Source organism: Acomys russatus, chromosome 12 (assembly GCF_903995435.1).
Source record: "Acomys russatus chromosome 12, mAcoRus1.1, whole genome shotgun sequence".
Lineage (NCBI taxonomy): Eukaryota > Metazoa > Chordata > Mammalia > Rodentia > Muridae > Acomys > Acomys russatus.
The window spans coordinates 19,878,987-19,888,986 of record NC_067148.1 but is presented as its reverse complement, the minus strand read 5'-3'; the positions used below and the strand labels follow the sequence as shown (position 1 = coordinate 19,888,986).

The 10,000-nt window shown below is 46.8% G+C and overlaps 1 protein-coding gene across 1 annotated transcript in view; it reads right to left on the bottom strand.

The window, feature by feature from the left end:
• The window catches only part of Col4a4 (collagen type IV alpha 4 chain), a 113,374-nt gene that overhangs the window by 81,245 nt on the left and 22,129 nt on the right, over window positions 1-10,000 (bottom strand). Inside the window, 1 exon segment of the mRNA XM_051153994.1 lies at window positions 9,542-9,619. Coding sequence (XP_051009951.1) covers window positions 9,542-9,619 — 78 coding nt within the window.

Below are 10,000 nucleotides of genomic sequence, written 5' to 3'. Positions count from 1 at the left end.
GGTTTTCCTCCTCCTCCTCTTCCTCCTCTTCATCCTCACCATCACCATCACCACCACCATCACCATCATCACCACCACCACCATCACCATCACCATCGTCACCACCACCATCATCACCACCATCACCATCACCATCGTCACCACCACCACCACCATCACCACCACCACCACCACCACCATCATCACCATCACCATCATCAATCAGTTTTTGGACACAGGGTCACTCTGTAGCCTGGGCTGGCCCTAACTCTCTATGTAGCTGAGTATTGAATGCATGGAAACCTCTTGCCTCTCCTCACGCCCACCCCCTGGATTCTGTGCTGGAATCACAGGCATATATCACCAGTCTCAGCTGTAATGTTTGTATTATATGTTTTCTTCGCTCACTTGGGGTAAGGGAACAGAAACTGGGCCTTTGAGGAATGCTAGGCAAGCACTCTAGCACTGAGCTCAGCTTTGTCTAATTTTGTGACCTTATCTGCACGAGCCCCCTGTTTCTTTATCAGGCATCCCTGGGAAACAACATCTAACCTAATTTACTGCAGATTTCGCTTCCCATCACCTCAATGCCATCTTCTACTCCCAGCCCTGTTTTCTAGCTCTCTTCCAGACTCTCTGGGGTATCTTTTTCCTAACTCACATACACCATGTCAAAGCAGGCCTCCGCTCTCCCAGGCTCCTTCCTGTGACTGACCTATGCTCAGCATCCTGTGGTCCATTTGGCCTTGCTGTCTCTCCCTCCCATGACCACATCAGTCATGTCCTCCTTCGAACTCAGTGTCTAGTTCATCTCCATCCCACTGCAGCAGCTAAGTCATGGTCATGTCATCTGTAGCACAGGTCACTCAAGTGTCACTGTCCTTTGATCCCTTGACCCAGGGTTCTCCCTAGCATGGCTCCCTTCAGTGTGCCCTCTCCCTGCACATCTCCTCTAGTGTCCCACCACCCCAGCCCACCAGTCCCTGCTCCATTCACACTTGTATATCCTAGAGATGACAATAGCCTTTCTTCATCTGTCACTCAACCCCTACTTCCTCTCACCAAAAACATATTGGTGATGGCAGTGACATTAACGACTATGCGACTATGATCTGAGATCTTCAACTGCCCTAAGCTCAATATGGTGTTTGGCTTTCTTCTCATGGGCCTTTACAACCATAGAAAGCAGAAAGCCATACTTGTAGATGTCCTCATTTCCCCCAAGGAGGACTCTTAGCCTCATAGAGATAAAGAAATTTGTTTGACACCTCATAGCGAGGACCTGGGGAAGTAGAGATCTGAACCCAGATCTTCTGACCTGGGTGTCTGCCTTCTTCTTCATCCCAGACGTCACTGGCATCACTTTCCTCAAACCATCATATCTACCTGAAAGTAACTGACAAACAGATTCACCACCTTCATTTCATTAATGTTGTGTGCATATTACTTAATATCTGCCTAAGAGAATGCCCTTTGCAATGTCTTTGGGGCCAGAGATCCATTTCCATTACAGAATCTTGGCCATTGTCTCACACACTACAAAATTTAAATGTGTGCTCATCCTTAATGAATACTTCTGAAGCTAATATTTACAAATAAACACTGTGTCTGATGCACTTCTTCCTTGCTGCATCTACTTATTCTGATAGTATTGCCCTTCCTTTTAATGACCCTCTTCTTTATAATGCTGAAGTGTAACTCAGAACATGCCACTAGGTGTCACTAGAATATCACAAACACCCTTATAATGGGTGGAAGGTGAAGCGGGAGCCTCTGGGCACACAGTGCCTCCAGCGCCCTCCTATGTTCTTTTGGGGGAGGGAGGAGTTTGGACATCGGGAAGAATTTCAAAACCAAAGAATGAAAAGGTGGTGATCAGTCCCAGGATCCTGGAGTACAGTGACAAAGAATGCTCCGGAACCTTACGATGAGCTCACCTGCTTGAGGGTGCATTGAGGGTGTCTGCCTTGGGGAACACTAAGGAGGTTAGCTATGCTCTCAAGGGGCAGTGTGCAGGTGCAGTTTAAAAACCATGCACAGAGAACCAAAGAAGGAAGCTCGGCCATTTGGACAATAAGCTCCCCTTTTGGACCAGTCCCTGATGAACAGTTCTCCCATTTTGCAGTATTCGTGTGTTGGAAACAGTCTAGCTGCACCTGTGTGCTGTGGATCCCTGGGATACCAGATGGGGGCCTGTGAACTCTGCCCCTGTAACTTTCCCTGCCCTGTTCTCTTGGTGTCCCTTCCAAAGCTTCTTTGTGTTTTCACCTCCCTGTGTCCTGTGCAGCTCCTCTTCCTCCCGCAGGAGCTCCCCTAGGGCTCCAGTGGATGCCTTGGTTCCTTCTCACTTTCTCTTGATGAGAAAGTATGTATTTCCATAAAGCCCACTGCATTCACAATTAAACAATTCCCTCAGCACTTCTCCAGCCCAAGACCACCCCTTCTGAACACCGTCCACATATACAGGGGACCTCGGGCTATATAAGTCCAGAACTGGACCGCGTTGTTCCCTTAAATGTGGCTCTTGAAATATTTGTCTGTCCACACTGCTTACACCTTCATTTGGGGAAGAGCACCGCTCCGAGCACTCACCCACAGCTCCTAGGAGCCTCCCTCTGTGGCCAAGGCTGCTTCAGGAATATTTCTGAGCCTATCTACCTCCGTATACACTCCTTGTTAAGACTCTCTATCTTCTTGCTGAGTAATGCAGGCTTTTTTAAACAACACTCTATTCTCCCCAGACACACATGCACCTGGCCCTATGCCCACTACGCTTATAAGATGACAAGAGGTGTAATGTTAGGATCTTATCCTAGGTTCAGTTATAGTAAGCTGTCCAAGGGGAGTTGTAACTGCTCTGCCACGTTTCCTTATAAGAACGTTGTGAGTGAGACTCAACACAGACCACAGGGAATAAAGCAACATGAAAGAAGCTAGGGCAACGCAAGGACCAAGGAATGTTAAGCACTCTTAAGAACCACGTTGTTTGGAACAGACTCTCCAGTTGGAGCCTGGCAGCGCTAATGCCTTGTCTCTGAACATCTGGTATCAAGGGTTCATTAAAGCATACACTTCTGTTGCAGCAAGCCACCAAGCATGTGCTAATTTGTCACAGAAGCTGTGGGTGTTAATGTGACTGTTCCTCCATGCTAGGGCTGGATGCCCTCCAACTCCAGCAGGTCCAAACTCCAGGGCATATCCAGCATCCTGTGTCTGATGCCCACATGCACTCATGCAAAGCCAGCTCGGGGCACCAACTTGCCCACCCAGGGAGAATCCAGGGCCTCTTTTGTATCTTCTTTTCCATGAGGCAACCCCAAGCACACAAAAAGTGCCTGGCACTGACAAGGCAATCAGAAATAGGAGCTGGAGGGTGATTCTCATGTCTTTCCTAAGGACTGTGAAACATCCCAGCCACTGGGACTTTCTTCTTTATCACATGGTCTTACCCTTTGCATGCCTGGTTTTGAGAAAATATTACTATTTCTTGCAGTGAAGACAGTGTAAAAAGTGGTGAAATAAGAGAGCAAACTGCACATAGGGAGACCTGAAGCCCCACTGGAAGGCACTGCACGGAAGGAGATGAATGACATAAGCAGATCCTTGGAAACCCACCATCACGCCCACACTGCAACTAAGTCCTGGAAGAAGCCCTGTTTGTTAGGACCACGAGTTCACTTGGCATTGTGGGAAACACTGTACAGTGCAGGAAGCAAACATTCATTTTCCGTCTTTCATATACACAAATGATATATGTCAAGGACACTTGCCAGCATACCAAAATTGATGCTAGCTGCCTGCAGCAATTCTTCAGATAGCCCCCAACTACTGTTGTTGCCTTGACACTGTAAGGGGGAGCTCTGCTTAGCACTTCTCCAAACTTAACCCCTAGACGGAGCAAATTCATACCTAGAAAAATGTGACCTTGGCTTCTGCAAGTGTTCTGGTGTTCAAAAAGCATCTTACCATTTCTGAAATAAACCCTTGAGCAAGCTAAGCTGACACTGTAACCTGCAGCCTGGCAGCTGGAATCCACCAGGGGACACATGTAATAGCAGGGCATGAGGCGTCAGAAAAATTCTGCATTTTGGTGCCTCTGCAGGACAAAGGTGTGGTCCAGTGCCTCAGTGCTTATCAACGAGAATGGTTCCAGCCATCTGACCTCAGCTTATAGGCACCATATGCGAAAAGCACTGATCAGAGAATGTTCTGGTGAGACAGAGAGTCCTTGAAGGAATAAGATGCGGCAGGACAAGGGAGCAGCACCAAAGCCAAGGAATGGGTGATGGGTTGGCTTTATCAACCCTCAGCTGTCACTGGGTGGTGTGTCTGTGAAAACAGAACACAATTGACTACTGGGAATTTGCAGACATACAATTCCTTCTCAGAATCATTTATTTGCCAGGCTGAAATTAGTGTCCCAAATATAGCTGTGTCCGTGAAAAAGCATCTGAGTGTGAGAACTGTGTGTGCAAATAAGTTAATGGCATGAGAAATGCTGACAATAATTGAAATTCTCCAAGAAGGTTCTGCTTTGTAATCACAGGATCTGAGTGATAAAAATATAAGGGAAGAGTGAGTGAGGGTGTGGGGACATATGTAGTGGCTCACAGTCCCAAGGGAAGGAGAGACTCCCCGAGACTTGATCTGTATTTCAAACTGAAACCTGTAACAGTATGAGTCTACAGCCATTTGCCCCTGGACCAAGACCACACATCATAAAACTTTGTTGGTTTTATGGCTGCTTCACTCCCTCAGATGATAAAAATGAATTTACCTATTTTTAAAATAAGCCACGGGAAGACAAACTATTAATACTACCCACCTAGTTACTAACCCAGAACTCATAAAAGGGCCCATCCTGGATCATAAGGACATGCCTTTATCTTATAGACAGACACTAACTACATAGAGCTGCTGCCCTTGACAAGGACTAAGTTAAAATTCTGTCTAATTCTGTCTCGTTGGCCTCCTTACAGAGAGATTGACGGCAAGTTTAGAGAGGAGATGGGAAAGATCATAGATCGTGGAGCAGGGATCAACTCAACAGCTACCCAGTCATACCCTACATCCTCATCCAAGGGGTACCACCACCTTGAGGAATGGGGTTAACCCTCTAAACAAACCTTTCTCTCCTGGGTTGAGCTTGAATCTACAAGCCAGACACCAGGAGGGTGGCCTTCCATCCCCTGCCCTCACCCCAACACCACTGGCCTGGAAACTCCCTAATGCCACAGTGGTCAGAGGCGACTCACTATGAAGATGCTGTTCTCTGGCCACACTTGAAATACATAGGGCTTTGAACTTTAGGAGCTTACTCACTTCATAGCAGTGCCAACGTAAGGTAGAAAGTCCAGGTGCAGAGGAAAAGACCCATTGTCAACGGCCTCCTCTCTCTTGGAGACAGCAGGTTACCTTACAGATCAACAGTGCTGGCACTACACACTGCATTCTCTCTAGACTGGAGTCTGGATTTTAATCTATTGATTGATGCAGGTAGACTACCTAGTTCCCCAGAACACTGCAATGGAATACACTTATTCCAGAGAGAAAAGAATGAGTAACAGCTTGTCCCTCTAACGTGTGCACTGTGAGTCAAAAGGCTGCTTTCATGATCTACCACAAAGACACACTTATGTACTAATTAGGGAGTTCAGGCACAGCCATAGTCAAACTGATTGAGAGAGGAGGCTGGACCACTGCACATATCTGTCCCTGCTTTACCTCACTGTCGCTCCAGAATCAGACAAAGAGCTAATCACAGCTGTTAACAAGAAGCTAGCTTTGCTTGCCAAGAATTGCTTTAGCCCTCAGCACAGGTGGATAGTCCTCCTCCAGAAGTCATAGTTAGGAGGTGAAAATCTAACCGCCTGCTACAGGATGTTGACCAAGGACAGGGAAGGGCTTGTGGTGCCACTACACCTTTGTAAGGAACCCATGGCTATTGATGGTTGCTGGGGAGGTATCGTTTCCTTCAGTGTGGTACCCACTAATGAGGTGACAGTGCCCCAATAAGTAGCCATTCACCCATGCTCAGACAAGCAACCCTAGTTAAATTCAATGAAACACACACACACACACACACACACACACACACACACACACACGAAACACACACACACACACACACACGGTGGGGGCAGAGATCAAATTAGGAAAAGGACTTGCTGAGAAGAAGAAAGTGTTCAGTGGGGGTGTGACAGATGATATCAGGGAACAAATAATAATAAAAAGAATTATTTCAGACCAAAGAATTTCTAATGTGGGACTTGAACAAACCACCCATTGAGCCCATAGGGGAAGAACGATTTCCTACTTAGGGATACCAGCCTTTCCCTAAAGTGAGCTGAGCAGCCTCAGGGAGATACCTCCAGGCCCTGGAACTCAGTGCCGACTCATTTTTATTATTGCGCAGTCCACCTGGAGCTGCTACTATAGCTCAAGAGCTTGGCTGGATGCTAAGGATGGACAGCCCACGTCTCCATTCTTTCCCAGTGGCATATGGTCTTCCTCCCACATTCGCTGCTGGAAAAAAGCCACCCATACCTGCAGCCCTCACAGGGAGATTCCAGCCATTGGGAAAGATGGGGGTTGCTGGGGTTGCACACACTGTGCCCTTGGCCACCCAGTACGGGGGACACACACATAGCAGAGAGCAGCTCGGTCCTGGAAATGCTGGCAATCCACAGACAGCCTTGGAGGCTGAAAAAGCACACTCTGTGCACAGCGATCATGGGGAAGATCAAGAGAAGGAAGCAGGATCCTGGCAGCAGATGTAAAGAGCCTGATCACAGGAAGGGCCACTTGAGCTTACAAAGTGACAGTAGACCCAGGTGTCAGAACCTAAGCCTAACAACATTTCCATGCCTGTGGGGCAAGTGCTGGTGTTGAGGCCAGGCACCTGGATGTGGTTGCTGGCTCTGATCTGGGCTCCTTACACTGTCAGATGGAAACACAAACAATCACACCCACCCCACCTTCTCTATGTATGCACTGTTGGCACTGGGGACCGATCGATCTCTGGTATAGAATGTACCCTGTAGCCCAAGAAGCTGAGCCATACTGTTGGCCTCTGCCAGTAGCTCCCTCTGCCCAACTGTGGTGACTAAAACATGTGTCAACTGACAAGTGTCCCTAGAAAGGTGGTTGAAACAAAATGATCCCCAACAAAGAAGCACAGAATTAAGGGGACTGAGATGTCTAAAGATACACGGATACAGCAATAAAGCCATGGAGTGGAAGGAAATGTTTTGCCCTAAAGATTGACTACCAGCCAAGCATGCTCTCTGAGTGTCATGTCTAGCCCTGCAGGGTTGATACAGATGATATAGATGTCGATTGGACTGAAGGTTTATGGCCTTTTTACACATGTTGAAATCCCAAGCTCCAGTGTGTCAAGAGTAGAAGAGACTCTCTGTCTGTCTGTCTGTCTGTCTGTCTCTCTCTGTCTCTCTCTGTCTCTCTCTGTCTCTCTCTGTCTCTCTCTCTCTCTCTCTCTCTCTCTCTCTCTCTCTCTCTCTCTCTCTCTCTCTCTCTCTCTCTCTCTCTCTCTCTCTCTCTCTCTCCCACCCAGCACATCATCCTCAAGCCAGGAAATAGTTCTTACTAGCTACATGGTCCTCAGGCACCTTAGACTTGGCTTCCCTACCTCCACAACTGTGAGAAACAGATTTAAGTCGACTAAGGACCTGTACTGGCTGGGTTTTGTGTGTCAACTAGGCACAAGCTAGGGTCATGAGAGAGGAGGGAGCCTCACTTGAGGAAATGCCTCCAGGAGATTCAGATGTAAGGCCTTTTCTCAATTAGTGATCAACAGGAGAGGGCTCAGTCCACTGTGGCTTGTGGTCCTGGGTCCTATAAGAAAGCAGGCTGAGAAAGCCATGGGAAGCAAGCCAGTAAGCAGCACCCCTCCATGGCCTCTGCATCAGCTCCTGCCTCCAGGTTCCTTCCCTGCTTAAGTTCCTGTCCTGATTTCCTTTGGTGATGAAGAGCAATGTGGAAGTATAAAATGAATAAACCCTTTCCTCCCCAATTTGTTTTTTGGTCATGGTGTTTCATCATAGCAATAGTAACCCTAAGACAGGGGTCCCCAATGCATTTTATTTGTTTCAGTAGCATGAAGACTACAGCATAAAAACCAATCATGAATTGACCTAAAAAAAATATCTGAAGCTTAAGAAACATAACCAACCCTTCTTGCCAGACAGTGGGGCTACTTCCATAGTGGGTTTTTTTTTTTTTTCATTTTTAATTGACACACAGTTGTGTGCATTTAAAGGATAAAGAGAGCTAGCTCTGTGTATGTCTACAAAAATTGAGAGGGTTTTGAAGCAAAGAGTTGCTTCCCCTGGCCCTTAGCACACAATGATTAACAGGCTGTCAAACAGTAGCTGTCAGAACACAGGGGCATGCTTGTGAATTCCTGAAAGACAGTAGCTACAATTTATGAAATAGACAAAAGAGCCCGGTTGCCAAAAGAACTATTCTAGGTAGCCTTGAACTAGAAATTGGCCTTGGACACCGTCTTCTGCACAGCAGAATTGGTGAGTGTAAGGTGGGGAGTCAGAAAGCAAGTACGGTGTTTTGAACACATAATATAGTCACAGCAAATATAGGACATGCAATGTATAGCTATTGCCTTAACTGGAATGTTAAGTTTCAATACATGAAAGTTTCAATATATTACAGTCAAATGTCTGGAAAGATGACTTTAAGCCAAGTTAAGCAGGTTTTAAACACTTCTAAGGGTAAATTCCTTGGGCGCAAATTTGTTACCATAAATTGTATCTGTTCGGCCTAGGAAGCCAGTAACTGAAGAGACTGAACCTTAATTGAAAGCTGCAAGCACTATGCTGGGCAGAATCTAAACAGCTATTAATCTAACAATAAACTAAAATAAACTACTCTAATCCTCACAACCTACATATATCCCAAGCACTTGCCAATCTGAGCCTTCTCCAGCGGCTTCTCTCCTCCAACTTCCAAGGTCAACTCTTTAACTGTCAACTCCCGGCTCCTCCCCCCTCTCCAGGAAGTCCTGCCTTCCACTTCCTGTCCTTCTGCCCAGATGATTGGCTAAACAGTGCTTTATTGACAGTTGTTACACCCACTCAAGACATTCCTCTGCAGCTATTTCCTTAACTGGAATGTTAAGTTTCAATACATGAAAGAGTATTACGGTCAAACGTCTGGAAAGATGACTTTAACCCAAATTAAATAGGTTTTCCCCCTTCACACACTTCTCAGGGCCTTTAAAACACCGATATGCAATAAACCTTGGAGGAGGTGACCCAGTATGACACCACAGGCCTTTATTCATAGGAGGATTCCTGACACTAGTGTTGTATAAAACATGGGGTGAACTGCAGGCCCCAGCTTCACACACAGTCTCAATTAACTGCAGTCCTTCTCTAAGAGCATGAAAAACATTCACTGTGAACGATCGGCGCCATGCCGCTGGCTAACCACTCATGCCTAGGGTTGGAGGCTACAGAAGGCTAAATATTCAGAATGGTTCGACCCCTCCAGGCACGCGGTGAGTATTGATTTCTGAGTCACTCACCCGAGATCCCTTCTCAGGAAAACAATGGCAGACAGAGCAGTTTCGTCCTCCACAGGGGCTGCCATATTTCTTGCCACTCTGCAAAGTAAAGCCGCTTGTTGAGTGTATTAAGCCTAGGGGGCTTAGTCCAGTTCATAGACTATACAATAAAACAAGCCCACCACGTACAAATCCCACAGGACACGTTCGTTTTACCTCTGGATCCAGGAAAAGCAAATACTAATTTATTTATTGTGAGACAGGTTGTTGCTAGGTAGCCAGGTTGCACTCAAACTTTTGATGCTCCTGCCTCAGATTCACAAGTATCCCATCACACCTGTCTGCGGTGGAATGGAGCCCATACATAAAAAGGCGGAGCAGCAGCATCGTGGTGCCGCCCCAAGGGGACTGATTATGTGGGTTAGACCAACCAACACTGAGGACGCTGGAGAAAATGGAACTTTGTTCAAAAGCCAGCAA